Source organism: Salminus brasiliensis, chromosome 7 (genome assembly GCF_030463535.1).
Source record: "Salminus brasiliensis chromosome 7, fSalBra1.hap2, whole genome shotgun sequence".
NCBI classification, from domain to species: domain Eukaryota; kingdom Metazoa; phylum Chordata; class Actinopteri; order Characiformes; family Bryconidae; genus Salminus; species Salminus brasiliensis.
In genome coordinates this window covers 39279772-39300188 of record NC_132884.1, presented here as the reverse complement: position 1 = coordinate 39300188, position 20417 = coordinate 39279772, and the positions used below count along the sequence as shown (strand labels likewise).

The 20417-nt window shown below is 42.0% G+C and overlaps 1 protein-coding gene across 2 annotated transcripts in view; it reads left to right on the top strand.

Annotated features, from left to right (window-relative positions):
• Positions 1 to 20417, top strand: part of sema3fa (sema domain, immunoglobulin domain (Ig), short basic domain, secreted, (semaphorin) 3Fa) — a 91815-nt gene that overhangs the window by 42841 nt on the left and 28557 nt on the right. For both annotated transcript variants that reach the window (XM_072684888.1, XM_072684889.1), the window contains exons 3-5: positions 16036 to 16196; positions 17400 to 17462; positions 18738 to 18857. In XM_072684888.1, coding sequence (XP_072540989.1) covers positions 16036 to 16196; positions 17400 to 17462; positions 18738 to 18857 — 344 coding nt within the window. The remainder of the gene's footprint in view (positions 1 to 16035; positions 16197 to 17399; positions 17463 to 18737; positions 18858 to 20417) is intronic.

Genomic DNA, 20417 nt, shown 5'->3' with positions numbered 1-20417 from the left:
AAATGCAATTTCAGTTCTCATACAAGCTGCAGTTTAGTAGAAAGACCACAGCCAGACACCAAAGAGGCTTTCTTACCGGCCCTTATGCCTGTCATGTCTTCTTAATGCCCCGAGCAGGTCGGTTCAGAGAGCAGCCCCCAGCCGCTGTTTAGATGGGCTTGTCTTTCGCCTGTCAGACGTCGTTAGGCTCGACCGGCGGACTATGCTGAGAGGTTGACCTTTCCTTTCTTCCCAGTCTGCAGGGGTCAAGTGGGGTGTATATTTCCAAAGTCCGGGAGGGGCTTGGACAGTACCCCCGACCCTGACCTATACAATCCATGGTGTTTTCCGAGTTTTTTCACTAGAAGTGTGGGTGCTGAGACAGCCTTGTAGAACCTTTGACCCGGGTCTTGCTAACCAGCTTAAGTGTCTGGTACAGGATGGTGGTATGTGGGTGTGGATGGTGTTTTGGGGTGACAGAGTTTTACCCCTGGACTCCTTATTGATTCAGGATGAAAGGCTGTGTAATGCCCCCACTCATTTTAGGGATTCAGGCCTCTTAAATGTAACAACACAGACTGTTTAGACACAGGCAAGAGTCACAGTGTATTACCATACTAAATGTACTAAATACCAAAATTATATGATAATATTGTAATAGTCAGCTGCTTTGGACTGAGTAAACGGTTGTGTTTAGTAAACCTTTTTTTGGTGACATCACAAAAAAGATTAATGTTTTTAAATTCATTCATTCATTATTTATTTGTTTATTTATGTATTTATTTATTTTTAATGCATCCATCATCAGATACCTTTACTGGCTAGCATGACAGTGGGAGTAATGAGGGGAGAGAGCACCATCTACCAACTCAGAGAGAGCATGGCTAATTGTGCTCCCTCTGGTTCTGGCTGCTGATGGCGAAGAAGCATGACCCAGGATTTGAACCAGGGATCCTTGGGCCATAGTTTCAGCATCTTACTTCAACTTAGTGTTTTATATCTAGACTAAATAGACTAAATATAAACTGCACTTTGCAGTTTAGATTTGCATGGTATTATGGGAATTGTAGTGGATTTTATAAGTGTCCCTATAGTAACGGTATTCCCCTTGTCCCTCCCTCACCCCTTTTTTGTCCTTTCTGTTTTCTGTTTCTGTCTCCTTTCTGTTTGCAGTGAAATGACTGATAATCAACAAGCGCTTCCATCATTGTGGTCCTTTTAGAGGCCTAAATGCTGTGGGAACACCATGGTTTTCTCAGCTGGGTTGTGTGTATTTGGCGAAACTGCGCCACCGGTGGACGGGAGGTCATTGTAATTTGTAAAATGTATGAAAATATCTTCGGGGCAAATGTTCAGAATTTCTTGGAGTACACTTTAGTCATATGTGTATGAATTTAATGAGATCTTATTGCTATCTTATTGCTACAAAACAATCTATTTTTATGATATGGCCTGCTTTACGCTTAACTCTTATCTACAGAAATGTACACCAGATGTAACCGCTATCGTGGAGCTTCACTTTTCTTCTGCCTTTACTTCAGACATTGAGCATGTTTGGACTGTCTTTGGGATGAGGTGAAAATTAAACGTATTCAGGACACCGTTCCTTTAAAAGCAGAAGATAGAAAGGAAATTGTGGCTTTATCACCTACATGTCTCTTCGCCCTGCACTCTCACCTGCTGGGAGCTACTTTACCAGGAAAAAGTGAGATGACAGAGGATATGAGCGAAAGAGAAAGAGTAAGAAACCTCAACATTACATGTTATCTCCATTCTGGTATGTGGAGCTGGGATGGTGCCGGATTGGAGAGAACGAGGAGACCCGGGCCGAGAACAAATGTTAGGCCTTAAAGATTCCCATTAGTAACAGCCGTGCTGTCTGGGAAGGGGGGAGGATGGGGTTTCCTGGAGTCTCCCCGAGTTTCTAACGAGGAAAAATGGTCTCAAGATTAGAGGAAAGAGTGCAGCCAGATGAGAGATGGCGATTTCTTGGCAGAATGCTCTGCTGGTGGAAGATAATGAGAGGCGATAACCTGAAATAGGAAGCGTTATGCTTATCTCATCTCTGCTTGTTGACACCCTCATTTAAGCTGAGCCACGGCTGTGTTGAAATCGGGTGACAGGGAGGAAAGAAAAAGCGGCAGACGCTCGGATGTTTCTGGAAACGGCGCATTAACTGATGGGGATGGAGCGCATTGCGTGCCGAGAGAAGAAGAAGCGAGAGCGTGTTGTGAAAGGCGTGAAGCCTTGCGTAAGTTGAAGAGATGAGGGGCGAAATGAAGGGTGGAGAGGACGAAGGGCCATGAGAAAATACTGAAAAAATTGATGTCAGAAGCGGGTAAATCAACCATTACTTCTGCTCAGATCTTAACAGGCGTATTATTTATGGCAGTGTTTGAGATTTATTCAGGTGGGCTTTAAGTGGTACTCTGGGTAAGGGAAGGTTATCTGTGAAGACGGTGTAGATTTATATGAGATTCTCAACATACAAATCATATCCAGTGTATTTCAGCTGCTTGTGTGTGTAAGGTCATGCTGGCTGAGGTTTTTTTTTTTATCTGTTTTGCTTTGTGTGTGGAGTATTTGAAGGGCACATGTCCAATTTGTTATTTTATTTCTCCTCCCTCAAGGTCAATTTATAACATTTGCCAAGATTTATGTATTAAAAACATTCAGAATTGAGTTTATCATTTTCTGAAATCTTTATAATATACATTGGTTGTGTTAAAATTTGTATTTTTCATTTTTAAAATACAATTTTGGTCAAAAAATGTTTTCCTTATTATTCAAAACAGCAACTCTTTAAAATTGTCTAATAAATGGACCAATAGAAATGCCCAAAAATGAATTAGAAAAAATATACATTATTAGATTATTATTCTATTACATTTTTGCCAAAAGACTTTTTTATAATAGCGACAGTATTAAGATAGTGACAGTATTGCTCCTAGGGCTGGGCAATATGGTAAAAATATGATATCACGATATTTAAAGACATAAATACATGTCTACACATTTCACAATACATGGAATCACAGACTAAAAACATCAGTAGCGACAGATTCTTATACACTACTATTCAGATCCTCTCCTGTACTGAATACAGTGATTCTGCTGCTCTTCATCTAATTAAACCAGTCTAATTACACTGTTAGTAATGAAACCTGCAGCTGATCAGTGTTTATTAAGCACTAACACGCTCCTCCATGTGCTTAGAAAAGCTTATTGTTATCATCATAACAAAATGTATCACAATATTGTCATATTGGCCAGCCCTAATTGTTCCTCATTCAGTTCTGAAACACTCCTCATAACTTCAGCATCAGTGGGTGGGGCTAAAGTGCCATAAACGGAATATGTGGATATATTAACATATACTAAAAAACATCCCATCATCAAATTTTTCAAATCATCTTATTTTCTGTACTTGAAAAATCAATTTGATATAATCAATGATATAATCAATGATAAATATTTGCTAGGGTGGCACTGGGGGGACACACAGCTATGCACTGTAGTTAGAATGCCGTGCTGTTGTTCTTGGCGTGGTGGGGTTCAAGTAGGCCTAAGCTGTAGGACTGTGGCAGTGTGTATGTGTGAGGGGGTACATACCTTTCAAACCATGCAGCTACAGTTAATGTTAGTGTACATTAACACACACACTTTTACTCAATTACCAAAACCAGCAACTAGCCTTAATAGCCTAGGTGACCAAATCAGCCCCTTTCAGCTCAACCTACACCCTTTGTTTTGTTATGTACATGCCACATCAGATGTGTTTAAAAAAGTGGGGTAGGTTTTATAGGATATGAGCCCTTTAAAACGCTTTTTAAAAAAAGGTTTCTCAGACTGAACCACTTTTGGGTCCAAAAAGCAGTATTTAATCTTAAATCAGTCCTCAGGATTCATGTTTGCTTGGTTCTAGCTCCCAACACATAGGGATGTGGACCTTTTAAGAACTTTTGGAGAGGAACTGAGGCCCGGTTTAACCACCAGTGGCCTGAATAACCTGAATAACCTTTCAGTAGACTGTTAATCGAACCTTTTTTGTAAATGAGAAGCTCCATATAATGGTTTTGTAGCATTTAAAGGTCCTAGAACAGTTTGTCAAAACTAAGAACCATCTGGGAACCTTTATTTTTATGACTATTTTTTTCTTCTTGTAAGCTGAAGGGGCTAAATCCACTTATACAGCTACCATTTCAGATTTTTTTGAAGGAATTTACATTTACATTTATAGCATTTAGCTGACGCTCTTATCCAGAGTGACTTATAAGGTTACTCGTATTACAGAGGTGGGTCAATGCAGTGTTAGGAGTCTTGCCCAAGGGCTCTTATTGGTGTAGTGCAGTATACGTAGTCACCCATACCGGGAGTTGAACCCCAGTCTCCCACATGGTGCGGTAGCTCAATGGCAGGTAGTGGTGTTATCTGTTGCGCCACACCAACCACAGTGTATATTATATACACAAGGAATATATTATATTATAATGATCTCTATCTGAAACATAGTATCTTCAAAATAGCAGCTTTTAGCAGAAGAAAAAAACCTTTGTAACTTTCAATAGAAGTCAATGTAAAAAGATTTTATCCCAAGTCATTTTAGAGCATTTCTATTGGTCCATTGATCATACATCATATATCTTGACATTAAATTGCCAGATTCACATTATGCCGAAAAGTGAAAACCATCAAAACAGTGTGACAGCTTCAGGTTACTCGAATGCTGCTCTTTGCATCAGTGGCTGAGTTTGCACTGCTTTGCACTCTACCCTTATCCATTCACCACACCTGATGTATGGGTGTATGAAGAGGGGAGTTAAGCTGTTGTTCTTGGCTGAATCAGATATGAAAGGAGTGGGAGTCTGAGGGCAGGAGCTGCAGCTCGCCGGCTGAAAATGGTACCATATGAAACCTTAAAGCAAAGTAAATACGAGTGAGCGGAGCTTATTATTGGAGCTGATCTTGTGACAACACGGCCTGGCAGCTTCAATCAGTTTCTTTAAGGTGAACAAGGACTCAGGACCACTTAGGGTCAGTGCACCAAATGTTTTGCCTTGTTGGAGAGCGTTGCTGTGTTTTCAGAGGCTGTTGGTGACCTGGCTGTGGGTTCGGAGGCCTTGGAGAATCTGGTCTTGTTTTCTGAGGGGAGAAACTTTTATATGTAAAGTCTGTGAGAGGTCAGGGTAATGTGTGATTGTGGATTTGCTTAGGAAAGTGTGTGTGTGTGTGTATGTGTGTGTGTGTGTGAACTATGACCTCTTGCGCTCCCTGAAGCTGTGATCCAAAGCAAACAGCGGCCTTTTCTCGCTCCCTAAGGAGGAACGGCTGCCAATGCTCTTGTTCACACGCTTCTCTCGCTCTCTCTCGCTCTCTCTCACTCTCTCTCTCTCTGCCACCCTTTTACTAAATTTTTCTTCGCTGTCACTTTTCATCTGTTCTACCTCCGTCTCGTGTGTATGAGTTAGGGTCGGCCGGTATAACGATAAAATCGCATACCGTGGTAGCTAAAAACGATGACAGCTAATTTCTGCTCGCCGTCTGTCTACTACGCCCAAATAAGCTCATTCACCCATGTGCATTTAAAAGAACCACAGGGTGGGGGCGCTGTGGGAGCCCACTGATTGATGAAAACAGGTGCGGGAAAAAAACAGGGCTGCCATAGCTCGAGTCCCATCTCTCACCTCTCCTGAGAAGTCCTGGCTCCGTGAGGCCGGCAAATCATACACAGCATTGCGTAAATGGATTTTCTAAGAGCACAAAGAGGCCGATCACTTTTCTCTGTGTCTCTCTATCAGTGTCCATCAGCACCTTGACCCAGACTACACTAAAGTGACCTAGCAAATCGGGTAGGGCTCAGAAATAATGACAGCTGCTCTGTTTACAGCAGTGGCTTCAGCAGTTTCTGTTAAATGACTAAAAGGATGGAGCTGTCGTTATTTCACTTGTATAGCCAAGTCAACTAAAAATAGCCTGCGACTGTTTATTCTGATTTATTATTATCGTAATTGTTTATTAATTTTCATTTACTTCATTATTTTGTATTCTTTTATGATTTATTGTCATAAATATTATAAATATTTGTATAATATTATTTATATTTATCATAATAATTATTTAGAAGTTATAAATATTTTTAAATAATAAATTATTTATGATTTTATTATTTATTACTGATATTTTTGCAGACTCATTTGAATGTATTTGCTATACTTTTTAATATATCCTTTATTTCCAATTATACCCCATTTTCTACCCTATTTGTAAAGCCAATTACCCAATCCCTGTTCATGTGACCTCCCCCTAGCACTAGCAGTGCCCCCAACACTAGGTAGCTAGCACACTCTCAGGAAACCACGGCTCCCCAGCTCGAATAAAACAGCTAACAGATGCCTGTGCTGACCACATCACACTTAGAGTGATGTGGGGAAGAAGTGCCTTAGAGAACAAGGCCAATTGTGCTCTCTCTGACTCTGGCTGATGATGGCAAGCAGCATGCCCTGGGATCATAGTGGCAGCCCCTTAGTCCACCGGACCACTTTAGAGCCCCTGTATACTTACTATTTTCAGTCCCTTCTGTATAATGCTCGGCTACATTGTAAATGGGGGTCACCCTTATTGAGTGGACTCCGCCCAAGTCTAATGTGAATATACGTGATGTATGAACTGTGGTTGGTGTAGTGTAGTGGGTAACAACACCATCTTTCCTGTGACAGACTGAGGTTTGATTCCCTGGCCAGGCAAGCATGCCATGCTAGACCAATACCCAAGTTCCTGGGTAAGACTCTCAACTCTGCATTGTGTTGTTGGGGTATACTAGGGTTCAATTCTCCTGCTGGCTAATGACTTACACATGAATCATGTTCCACAGGGAGGAGAATGTAGACTTAGGAGTCTGGCCCAAGGACTCTTACTGGTATAGAGTGGTGCGCTTGTCTAGCCGAGGAGTTGAACCTTAGTTACCCCAAGCACAGCATTCTTGTTCATATGAGCAGAAATAGTCCTGTAGCCTACATACACCCTCACACACACACATATATACATAGCCCTATTTGGTGTTAATTCCACATGCTTGATGAGTCACGGATGATGACATTAATGTAACCAAATGCAAATTAGGCTCCCTTTTATAACTCACAGTCTGCAAAGGTTCGGCCTGTTTAACTGGTCCTGTAGATCCTCGCTCGGCCCTGACTCTGATGGACATAGGATGGAGGAAAAAAGGAGAAGAAAGACGAGGCGAGACATTTTTTTTATCTGTTTGATTAAATTCCTCAGCTTTAATCATCTCCTCCTGTCATGTGGAGAAATCAGGTAGAGATAAAGATGGGGCTGGTAATCCTCTGTCCAGGATGAAGCTGCTAAAATCAATGTTTCATATACGCTGCTGAGTTTTGAAGGTGAGGACAGACTCTGTAGCGTGCACACACATTCACACACATTCACACACATTCACACACAGAAGCTGAAGATGGGGCTTTGACCCTTAGCCTCTCTCTCTCTCTGACTTTCTCACCTCCTGTCACTCATGGCTGGTGGAGTGACAGCATTTGGAAGCCCAGAGATAAGACTTAATCTTGTAGTGATTATTTAGCCTGGCCAGTTGAAAGTGTGTGTGTGTGAGAGTGTGTGTGAGTGTGTGTTGTTGGGCAGGTTAAACACGGACCTGTCAGAGCAGACTGATGAGAAAGGCTCTGATGCCCTGATGTCCTCCAAACGTCCAGGCCTTCTTCAGAGAATCCCCCATCAATCAGAAACTTCCAACAGTCACACACACACACACACATACACACTGACTCTCTCTCTCACACACACACACACACACACATACACACTGACTCTCTCACTCTCACACACACACACACACACAGACATATAGCCTCCAGAGCTCACCTCAAGTAATAGGCCTACCTGTAGCCTCAATTTTCACAGTCAGTGGACTGGGCCAATGTTAACACTACAGTTATTTTATGGTTATAAATAGTTATAACATGGTTATAACAATATGGTTATATCTAATGTACTTAAACAGAAATATAAAATTATATATTACACTGATAAAGAGGAAAATTGTCAAAAAACCTTCACTATTTACATTTGCAGCATTTCATAGATTATTAGTATCTCTAAAATACCAACTTTACAGGAGGAGGGGAAAACCTTCTTAACTTTCATTAGAAGTCAATGTGAAAAGATTTTATTTCAAGCCATTTTGGAGCATTTTTATTGGTTCATTCATTATAAAAATCTTCTCAAATGTGAAGATCCAGATTAAATATGGCAAAAGACTATAAAAATTGAGAATATGAACAATGATAAATTGTTACTAAATGGTTAGAACATATGGTTGTCCAATCAAACGAGACCAGGCTTCTACTTCTACTTCTAATGGGCAGAGACCAAAATCTTCTGCTCGCAGCGTAACCATAAAGCTGATTGGCTGATTTCGTTAAGAGGCGGGACTTTATACATAAACAGATGCAGCTCCCATTCCTATTTCAACCAGTGGCCAGTCTCAGTTTTGCTGCTAAATTCTACCCAGTCTAGACCTAGTCTAGGCATTTTCATACTCAATCCTCAATCGGTCCATACCCAGGACTGATATTGGGCTCGTTTAGGGGAGGGGCTAATTATGGCTGGCTGGCTTGCTGTCACAGAATTCCCTTCTGAAGGTTACTTTTCTGCTGCCATTTTTGTTCAACTGTAGGACCTAGCTTCACCCGTTTATCACTTTTCATTATTTTTCTTGGATATAAACACCCAAGCACCTTACAGGAACACCTGCAAACAAGGAGCAGTTTTTTTGTAGAAATCAGAATCAGAATCTCTTTATTTTGCCAAGTTTGTTACACATGTAAGGAATTTTACTTGGTGAGAACAACACAAGTATGACAGTGTAACAAACAAACAAACAAGTATTACATTAAAAACACTGAACAATAAATAGAATAAAGAATAATCAGTAATAAAAGTAATAAAAGCTGTTAAAAAAGCAACAAAAATAAATCTGTTCTTGTACAGGTGTGAATACTGCATATCCATATGTAGCCTGAGTAGACCTCTATATACAAACTATTACATACAGATAGAATCATATAAACATTTACAGAAAATGAACACCTGTACAGCTGTGCAGATACTCCTAGTGCAAATGTTCTGCATGTTATGTATCAGTACTGTGTTGCAGTGAAGTCCAGTTTGGTTCAGTGAGGTTTAGAAGCTCAGTTCAGTTCTAGATTAGGTTTATAGATTGTGGTTGAGGAGCGCTACAGCTCTGGGGGGGGGGGGTCTGTTAGCGTGTCGTGTTGTACTGGTTCTGATGGTTCTGAGTCTTCTACCAAAGGGGAGTGTCTGGGAGAGTCATGTCCAGGATGAGAGGGGTCAGCTGTAATTGGCAGGTAGCCAAGCCCCATTCAAAGTACAGGGCTAAAGCACAAGTGCAGCAGACCACAGGTGGACCTTTTTTTCGGGTCCGGTGTGAGGTCCTGAGACAGAACCTGTCGACTGTCTTCTTGATTTCTTTGGGACTTTGGTTCATCCAGATTCTTTGGTTCTTGATACTCAGTACTTAGTACTGAGAACAGTGTTGCCAAGTCATCATAGCAACAATAACAACAGCAAATAATCACACACACACACAGCACACACTAAGACTCCATAGAAAAGCATTGTCACTGAGTTCCTGTGTCTGCCCATCGGCTCGCGGTGTAAATGACGTCTAAGGCAGTTCAGAAACATCCTACCCATGAAAACAGAAACCGCTCCATTGCATTTATTAGCTCAGGTAATGACACATTCACGGCCGAGGACCTGCTCGAACAGGCTGGATCTCTCCAGTGTGTTTAATTGGCATGCTGAAATGAGAGTTGAGGTGGAATTTGAGCTATGTGCTCTGGAATGCCCACACAGGTAAATGGGGTTTTGTGTTGTCTGTGGCTCCTCTCTAAAGCGCTCCATGTGGGAGATCTCTCCTCCTGATAGTGCTGTTGTATGCTGGCATGGCTGCACACTGTGTCGTAGCCCTCACTGTGTCTCTCTCCCTCAGCCTTTCTGTTTCTGGCTTCTGGTTGGTTCCTGCGAGTAGTATTGGTGCTGAATGATGTCCAGCACTGTGCAGGCAAATATGCTTCATTCAACAACGTCCTGCAACGGAACCAAAGCCAGGCGTTGGAAATTGGAACTAGGTATTTGTTGAAGCCTTTGGATTTAGCACCATTTTCAGTGTGCCCAGATCATATCTTTACGGTTTTAGAGGGGAATTCTTGACTTGCGCCGCGACTTGGCCAAGAAAAGTAATAACCCGAGTGTATTTTGAGATTGCTGCTACGTTCCAAAGCTAAATTACTACAAATTATCACTATTGCTCTATAACCCATGAAACATGAGCACAGCGTAAATGGAAGTTCGGACTGTAATTATTCTATTTTGACAGTGTTTCATTACGGGTCTGTTTGCGTATCGCGTTGTGAAGATGATGGTGGTGAAGACAGTTCGGGCTGGTTCCCGCCAGTGGCCTGATTTCCTCTTGATAGGCCTTGAGGAACCATGAGTTAGGAGTTTTTCAGCCCAGCTTGTTGCCGTTATTACACTTTAAGTCACTTTTTGGGGGAAACTAATAATTTGATCCCTGGAGCGCTGGGGTTGTATTTGCAGCAGGTAGCCAAGCACCATTTAAAATACAAGACTGAAGCAGATAACAAGTAACTAGTGGTGTAAGGAAATATCGATATATCAAGGTATCGTGATATTCTGATTTACTGTGTTGTATCGATTCTCAGAAACACAGTATTGGTTTTTAGGTTAGAAGTAAAGATTGCTGGCTGACAGTGGTTCAGTTAGTGTAGTGATTAAGCCCTGACCACTAGATGGCAGTCTGTAGATTCTGCTAAAGTCAACTTTTCTTTTACTTTTTAGAATTTTGTGCAGTTTTTTATAGTGTGACAATATTTGCTCATACAGATCTTATCTACTGTAAAGACTTGTTTTAACGAATTAATTAATAATAATGTAATTGATGTTAGAGTTAGGATGATGGTTAGGATTAGGGTTAGGGTTTGAGTTGAGGTTAAGGCTAGGGTTAGGGTTTGGGTTGAGGTTAAGGTTAGGGTTAAGGCCAGGATGATGGTTAGGATTAGGGTTAGGGTTTGGGTTGAGGTTAAGGCTAGGGTTAGGGTTAGGGTTTGGGTTGAGGTTAAGGTTAGGGTTAAGGCCAGGATGATGGTTAGGATTAGGGTTTGTGTTGATGTTAAGGTTAGGATTAGGGCCAGGATGACGGTTAGGATTAGGATTAGAATGGAGGTAAGATATGAAATCTACTCAATGCAACAGATGAGCAGTAAATCTACTGAATGTCAGTAGAGCATCAGCAGAACATCTTCAGGCTCTTTACTTCAGTGTATTCAGACGCTTCACTGCTGCTACTGCACGGATCTGCTGTTGATGTGTTACTAATAATGATAAGTTTATTCATCATCTACAAACCACCAGTTCTAATGAATGTCCATTTGCTTCCGGTCTGTCCGGCACCTCATAGCTTCAGTTTAAAACTCCTCTTCGGACACCAAACATCACCTGACATTATCAACTATGTTCAGGATAAGGGAAAAATTGTGTGAGTTGGATTTTTCACCTGACTAATGCTGTAAGAGTAAGAGGCGCCAGACCCTCAGGCTGGCAGGGGTGGATGTAGCCAGGTTGTGGATGTAAATGTGTGTATGTGTGTGGAGATGGATGTTCTTTCTGTGTGTGTTCAGCTGGCTGGTGTGTGGCGTGTCTGTAGGAGAGTGTTAAAGAGAAGAGAAGATCCTCTGGGTTATATTAGCCTGTGTGAATGCGCCGCACTGTCTTCCACCAACACTGACGCCCTTGATCAGGTTACAGGCAATGTGTGGTTCAGTGTGTGTGTGTAGGTGTATATATATGTGTGTGTGTGTGTGGATGGTACAGATCCTCTCCACCTGTCCACCTGCCAAACAAGTGTGTGTTTGGCTCAGGATGAAGTAAGTCGAACTTCTTAGTAGATCCTGGAGCTTGGAGACCAGCTGTCTCTACTTTCCAGGGAAGAGGCTTTTTACTACTTTTGCAGCATTGCTGTGAGGATTTGATGGCTTTCAGCAACAAGAGTGTTAGTGAGGTCAGGTTGTCGGGTGATCACCACCCCACCACATCCCCAACTCCCCAACTCATCCCAAAAGTACTGGATGGAGCTCCTCCATCCATCATTCAGGAGATCACAGTTCTTCCACTGCTCCACAGCTCAATGCTGGGGGGCTTAATACCCCTCTTGCTAGTCCACACCTGGGATTATTAGGCAGCATGGTGCCAATAGGTTCATGTTTATCTGCTACAGGGAGTCCTATTCTATTGACAGTACTTCTCTACAGGGACTAGACAAGCTCTGTGTGTGCATTTGCACATCTGTGTCAGCAATGGGTGCTGCTTAAAGTAGCTGAATGGGTTCATTAGAAGGGGTGTCCACAGACATCCACTTGGACATAAAGCGTACTTCACAAGATAAAGCAGCAGGCAGGCAGCAAATTACATACTTTCAGATCCACTAGCCTGGGGCTGTGGGTTTGATCCCTGTCCTGGTGTTTTCCTCATGCCCAGGTGCTCTGGGCTCCTCCCACCCACCAAAAACACACATGGTAGATGAATAGGCCATGTTTAATTGCCCCTACATGCTTAATTGTACCCTGTGATGGACTATTGACCTGTCCAGCGGGATTTTGCATTTGCGCCAAGTGATTTTGGCCTGTTGTGACCCTGACCAGGAAGAAGTGGATTAGATGGATGGATGGATTTCCTGTAAATGTAAAATATTAGGTCCAAATATCTTCAAAAAACACACAAGGATTAATCCAAACTTTTTTTAACTGACTCAGGAGGAAATCTGGAGTGTACAGCAGCTGCTGATGCATATCAGGGCCTCAAGCAGCCACAGTGCACAGTGCAATAACAATAGCTTTTTTCCCCCAATGCCATGCACATTCATGGCAGCACTTTCTATACATATGTGGCATAATGCTAGCCATTTGTCTGACATGGGAACAAATGAATAATTCATCAGCATGCACCATGTATTCATGTATTCAGCATACACATGACAATTAAAATAACCAGGGCTCGTCAGCAGAGCCAGAGACTGGCATGCAGCGCATTTGGCGCAGGAGGACATTCTCAGCATGGCCTATTGTAAGTGCAGATTTTTTTTTTCTTCAGAGAGATAGAACTGTTACATTTATGTACGGTCGTGCTTGGCTCCCTTTCTCCGGAGCGTCTGGATGGGCTCAGACTGGCCTGGCTGGCCACCAGCCCAATGGTGCGATTGCTCTCTGCTAGGAATCGGTGGGATTCCTTCCCGGAATCGAAAACTTGTGTCAACCGGTAGCTCCGTGCTCCTGACCTCACGCTCAGGTTGCCTTATCAGGTTCACATTCTCTTTCCTAGACTAGACTTTGGATGATGTTGGGTTACAGTAACATGAGCCATGGCATTCCATTCTCTGAAGCTTTCTTTGTACACGCTCCTCCGCCCCCGCCGTGCACCTTGTTGTGGTGGCGGATAAGTTGCAGTCCAGTGTGGTCATCCACGCAAGCTTCGGTCTCTGAACTCTCTGAACTGTAGCCTACATACTGTTGGCATATCTGTGCCGTGGAGAGGTGACCGATGTGCAGTGTGTGGGTTTGTTTACTTACATTGTTCGAATACAAGAAGATCCTCAGTGGGATAAATAGGGACAACTGAAACATCGTGACCACCCGTCGGTCAGGCGAATAGCTTTGATTGTGTCATAGCTTGTAAAGGTCTGGGGTGTACGCTATATGTTCAAATGTTTGTGGACACCCCTTTTAATGGATGCATTCATCTACTCTAGGTTGCATCTGTTGCTGACACACACACATTTGCAAATGCACACACACACATAGCTTGTTTAGTCCCTGTAGAGAAGTACTGCTAATAGAATAGGACTCTCTGGAGCAGATAAACATCAACCTACTGGCACCTTGTGACCTAAGTAACCAATCATGGGCTAACTAGAGGGGTATGAAGCCCCCAGAATTGAGCTGTGGAGCAGTGGAAGACTGTGGAACTGTGTTTTTTTGGAATGACGGTGATCCTCCATACAATACTTTTCGGAGTTGTGGTGAGATGGTGAGGTGAGGTGGTGATCATACAACATCCTGACCTCACTAACACTCTTGTTGCCGAATGCAATCAAATCTTCATAGCTAGTAGAAAGGACAGTAGAAATGGTTCCCTGGACAGTAGAGATGGTTTCTCCAACAAGAGCAGGATAAACTCATCTTTCATACCCTTGATTATGAAAGAAACAATGCATGAGCAGGTGTCCCAATACTTTTGTCCATACATTGTATTTTTGATGGTGCTTGAACAGTTGGCTGTATACATGCTGGATGTGTGAGAAATGGGCAAGTATGAAGACCTGAGTGACTTTCACAAGGGCCAAATTGGAGAGACGTATACAGGTTGGAGCATCTCCAGAACCACAGGTCTTATAGGGTTCTCTCGGTCAGCAATGGACTGTACCTAGTGCTGGGGTTCTCGAAGCTCATTGATGTGCAAGGGCAACAAGTCCTGTTTTCTTTATGTGCATGATTTAGCTCTGAGAGGTGTTGCAACAACAAAGTCCAGTCCATGGCGGCCTAAAAGATCAGCTGTAGCATCATGGTTCCAGCCTTGATACTGCAGACGCCACTTTCAGAGGTCTTGTAGAGTGAGCTTTTCTTGGTGGCACAAGCAGAGAAGTGTCCTCAAGAAGCTTGAGTCCAAAATATTAGGGAGGTAAAACTCCTAAAAGGGGTATATGAAGGAGGCATATTTGTGGTAGAAATTTAGAGATGTGTACGTAAGATGAACCTTCACCGGAGATTATTTCCTCCTGTGAAGATCCTTCACTCTCACACAGGCTTCTTCGTGGAACCAAAAGTGGTTCTTCTACGGCCTCGCTCAAAGAACCATTTGTAGCACCCTTATAAGCGTTCTGCACTGGATCTTCTCAGTCCGTCCAGCATACAAACTACAATGGACAGACACTGTTCATGTCTTTTCAGGAGTCTAAAATATATATAACATAATATTAAAGCTCAAAAGTGAGAGCTGGAGCAACAGCAGAGCACTCCAAGAGGCGAACCAACCCAACCGAATGACAATAACCCAGCTTAATGTGAAGGACTGAAATGGAACTGTGGACAATTCAGGTTCGAAGTGAGACTTCTTGGAAATGTGAGCCGAAAATCCTTCCAAATTGTGCTTAATCACGTGGATCCGAGTAAATGGAACTAGTTGCCACACACCTCCTTCCGTGATTACCCACCACGTTTTATGGTTTTACTGATGGAGCCATTCTACTGCATGGCCTGTTTCTTAAGTGGTAAACCATTATGTGAAATGATGCTGGTTCCCACAAAGCCAGATATGATCTTTTCATAAAACTCGAGAGAGAGATTGTCTCACATCTATCCATTATTATAGTACAAATCCCACCCTCCCACTCCCCCCAGATAAGAAATCAAGCCGCACTACTGGTAATAGCCTACAGAGACGTGAAATCCACTCTGTAATAACAGGGTTAAGATAATAATAATACAGGATTTAATGGTGTTGCCAGTGAGTTAGACCTGAGGGAGGCCCTCCAGCCAGCTCAGTGTAGATTGGAGAATAGTCAGGTATGGACAGATTTAGTTAAGTGGTTTTATTACTGGAGTTGGATTCCGTGGCTGTGGTTCTGGAGCCAGAGCTTCTGGGCTTCTGTTTTTGGCTTTATAATTATTATTTCTTTCTTCTAATAGCACAAGGGAGGTCTATTAACCCTTAAACAATGGAAATATGCCTTTTGTTATATATATATATATATATATATATATATATATATATATATATATATATATATATATATATATATATATATATTATTCAAATATACTTACATCGTTTATAGTAAGATGATGATGGTAGGTAGAGAAGTTATGGCTCCACTGGCTTTGTTCTGGCCGTGTCTGATTTTCCCGGTGTTTGTTTTCTGTCCCGTTGCAGAGTTGAAGTCCACGGGCACAGCTCATCACTTCGCCTTCCTGCTCAACTCCACAGACTACAGGATCCTGCGCATGGACGAGGATCATGACCGCATGTATGTGGGCAGCAAGGACTATATCCTGTCTCTGGACCTGAACGACATCAACAAAGAACCCCTCATTGTAAGCTTATCTCACTCACCTCACAGTCTACCTCTCTTAACCAATCAACTCCTTCACGCAGGAAGGCTTATTATGCACTAAGGTGTATTACTTAGTAGCTACAGGGACTGGTGGAGCTATTCTCCGGTCATAGAAGCTTGTAATAACACTTTCAGCGTGCGGGGGCGGACCATAGGCTGTTTATGGGGTTAAACTGCAGGGTTACTATTCAGATATTAATTCTGATTATGGTCACTGTCCTGCAGTCGGTCAGTCCAGACACGTTTGATATCTCATGTGTGCTTCTTTTGATTAGAACAGGAGTATTAGAAAAGTATTTGGACACCTGCTCATTTATTGTTTCTTCTAAAATCAAGGATATTAAAAAAAGCTTGTCCTGTTTTTGTTGGAGTAACTGTCTCTACTGTCCAGGCAAAAAGGCTTTCTACCAGATCTTTCAGTCAGGTCAGGATGTGGGATGATCACCATCACACCTCATCCCCAAATCCTTTACTCATCCCAAAAATATTGGATAGAGCACCATCCACAGTTAGTTCCACTGCTCCACAGCTTAATGCTGGGGGGCTTTATACCCATCTATAGGCCACGCCTGGAATTATTAGGCAGCATAGTGCCAATAGGTTCATATTTATCTGCTCTAGTCCTAGTCTAGAGTCCTATTCTACTGGCAGTACTCTACAGGGACTAGACAAGCACTGGGTGCAACTTAAAGAAGCTGAATGCATTCATTATAAGCAGTGTCCACAAACATTTGGACATAATGTGTATCTAACCCGCTGCTTCTCATTCATCTCTGTGGAGAGGTTTATTTTTTGTGTAAAGACAGGGTTAAAACACATACTTAATGACATGAGATTGGTGACAGTCCAAATCCAGTTTGTTAGCAATGTTAGCCTAGCGTTTCCCGTTTAAAACTATTGACTTCTAGTGTTTGTTAGCAACGTTAGCCTCAAAGGTCCAATTCGGAATTAAAGACGCCAAAAAATCTGGACACCAGCCATTTATTTGGAGTAAAATGGGAAATTATGCAAATTAGTTTCCGCCACCATACCAGTCCTTTAATATGGAATGTGTGCAGTCACACAATATTGCTGCCAGATCAGTACTACTGTAGAACTATGTAGGCTATTTCACATACGAGTCTCTTAGACTTTTAAGGGGTACCTCCTACTCATTGTTAAGCTCCGCCCCTCTCTTTTACAGATCCACTGGCCCGTGGCTCCTCAGAGAAGGACCGAGTGTGTTCTCTCAGGGAAGGACATCAACGTAAGTGCCCACCGCCCTACAAAACGATGGCTTAAAATGGGCAGTTTCACGATCAAAGCTCGGTGACCTTTCACTCTGCCTTTTTTTCCACTCAGATCTGTTCATTGCACATAAATACAGAGCCATATTTGGATGGGAATTGTTCCTGAGGCAATACTGCAATGGCCATTTATAAGCCAAGCATGACCTCTTTTCAGACAGATCCAATGGAGACATCTGAAAGCTTTAGAAATGCCACGAAAGCCTAAAAAGATTCACGGTGTAGCTTATTAGTGCAGTGCTGTAGGTTGATAGTAGGTAGTAAATAGTCATTTCTGTTCCACAATTCATTGAAATTACTGGGAAAAACATAGTATACACTAAAAAGCCAGTTTATTAGACACAGCAGCTTTGTTAGAGCTTGTGGATGTTCACACAGACAGCCTCAATCCAATCCAAGCCACAAGAAATCCATCTTTTTTCTAATCAGATTCCAGCCATATTTGTAGGTGGTTTAAAATCTGAATCAAATTGTATTGATTTGAGGTTTTTTTTCATCAGTCGGGGCACAGGTCTGATGAAAGTCAGCGGTGCACGTTCACATTACAGCTTAAACGCAGCGAAATTATGCAGGAAAATGACAAAATCCTGCAGCTAACAACTGGGGTTGCACATAGGGCCCATCCCAGTCCCTTCCCCCATACTCTAATTACAGAGCTGAAGCATTTAACAGACATTTAGGTAGTGTATTTTTACCACATGTTGGGTTTTACAGAGACTGCTCTACTGCTCTTAACTTAAAACCTGTCTCTGAATATCACAGGAGCAGTCTGTTAGTCTGTTAGCTCGTTAGCTATCTGCTGGCCCTGCCGGCCAAAGCACTGCAGCACTGCTGTGAAATACAGCAAGATCGTTGTGATGGATAGTCATAGCTGTCGAGCAGCAGTACATGCTCAACATCTAAACTCAGAAATGTGACCAGTTAGCTAAGCTTCGTCCATCCCTTGTATTCAGTGTTTTCATTGGTTTGGCGTCACTTTAGCAATCAGTGTGGATCTGCGAGCAAATGCAGCTCAGATTCGATCACTTCTGAACTGCTGAAGCTGCTGATCCTCCAGCTCTTCATCAGTGGTCTTCATCATTTCTAATAAATAATCAGTAGTGTACCTAATAAACTGGCCACTCAGTCTGTGTGAGTGACAGTGGTCATTATTGTTTACAACAATGTGAAACCCGTCCTCTGTCCCTTGAGGCATATCAAGTGTTCACGTCCTCAAGGCTGCGTTTTCATTTTAGGGCGAATGTGGAAACTTCATCCGGCTAATCGAGCCGTGGAACCGGACTCACTTGTACGTTTGTGGGACGGGTGCCTATAACCCCATCTGCACCTACGTGGACAGAGGTCACAAGTCACAGGTAAGCCATCCGGCACTGGTGACCCGTTGCAACCTGCAGGTCAGGAGGTCAAAAAACGTCTTTCGGCTTGTTTGTGAGGTTTTGGGCTGAAATGTGGCCACTTTGGATTAAGCGAATAGTTTCTACCTGAACACTGTAAGGTCTAGGTCTGGTCATAAAATATATTTTCAGGGGCGAATCCTTGTGCACAGTGTGGTCAGGGTTTGAATGGGTGCTGTTGGAGAAAGTTGGGGAGCTAATTGAACTGAATTGAATTACTAAGTAAACTATTAAGTATTAGGTTAACTGAACAAAAAGGCAATATTAATTATATATTACATATTAAGTTGCATTAACACAGTTGATTTGAACACAACTTTAGTAACATTTTGTTATTTTCATGTACAAAAATAAATAAATCTGCAAAATATCACTTAACTTTACAGGAGAAGGAAAAAAGCTTCTTAACTTTCAGTGGAAGTCAATTAACAAATATTTTATTCCAAGTCATTTTGGAGCATTTCTATTGGTCCGTTCATCCTAAAATTTGGACATGATTTAAAGAACAACCGTCAGATTCGCATTATGTCAAAAAACGTAAAACGACAAAAATAGAGAAGCAAGGTTTTTGCATATCGATATAATGTAATTACTACATATTTAGAAAATTAAATACTCTGTATTTAATGTACCATAAAATAAAGTGCTACCCAAGCTGTTCTACTATACCTAAAAACAGTTAAAATGAACAACAGGGCCTAACTGACTTACAGGGTCTATAACAGAGTGGACAGCGTGGGCCGGAGTCCAGCACGATTTGCTGAATTCCCTGCTCTAACAGACCTACTAAACCTGGCAATTAACAGGTGAGTTAAAGCAGGTGTGCTCGAGCAGGAAATGCACAAACCTGTACAGGAATCCAGCCCTCCAGGACTGGAATTACACATCCCTGGTCTATGATATTAAAAAACTTCACTACATCCAGTACAGTTTTAACACATTTATATACAGGAGGTATGTGTCACCTCACAATTTTACCAAACACTGACATGAGTATGGGTATGTAGCTTTTGTAAGAGTCCCCCAAGGCACTTATCAAGTGTCACACTTAATCTGAGTTTATAAGACAGGTAAGAGGGGGTCATGAGAAAAGCAGTGGCCTGAAGCCATAGACAAGAGCGCAAAAAAAAAAAAAATTTTTTAATTTTATTTAATTAAAACTAAAGCATTGTTTTTTAAGAAGCATTGTATCAGAAGGATCACATAAAGATCCAGTAAGAGGGAAAAATGCCATTTTTCTTTACTGTAACATCATGTTACTCAATACACTGTGAACGCACACTCAGCCAGCACTACTTTTTCTAACTCTCCTGACTGTGTTCTAGTCTAAGACTTAAAGTGTCTCCAGAAAAGCAGCCTATGGCATTTAAGAAGGTCACATTTAGCATTTAAGGATTATTCCCGGATCATAATTTTTGTCCTTCAGGCTCTTTCAACACCAAACCCTCGTCTGAATCGTTCTATATATAAACACGTTTACATTTGCACAATGAAAGGGCCTTTTTTACCCAGTTTAAACAA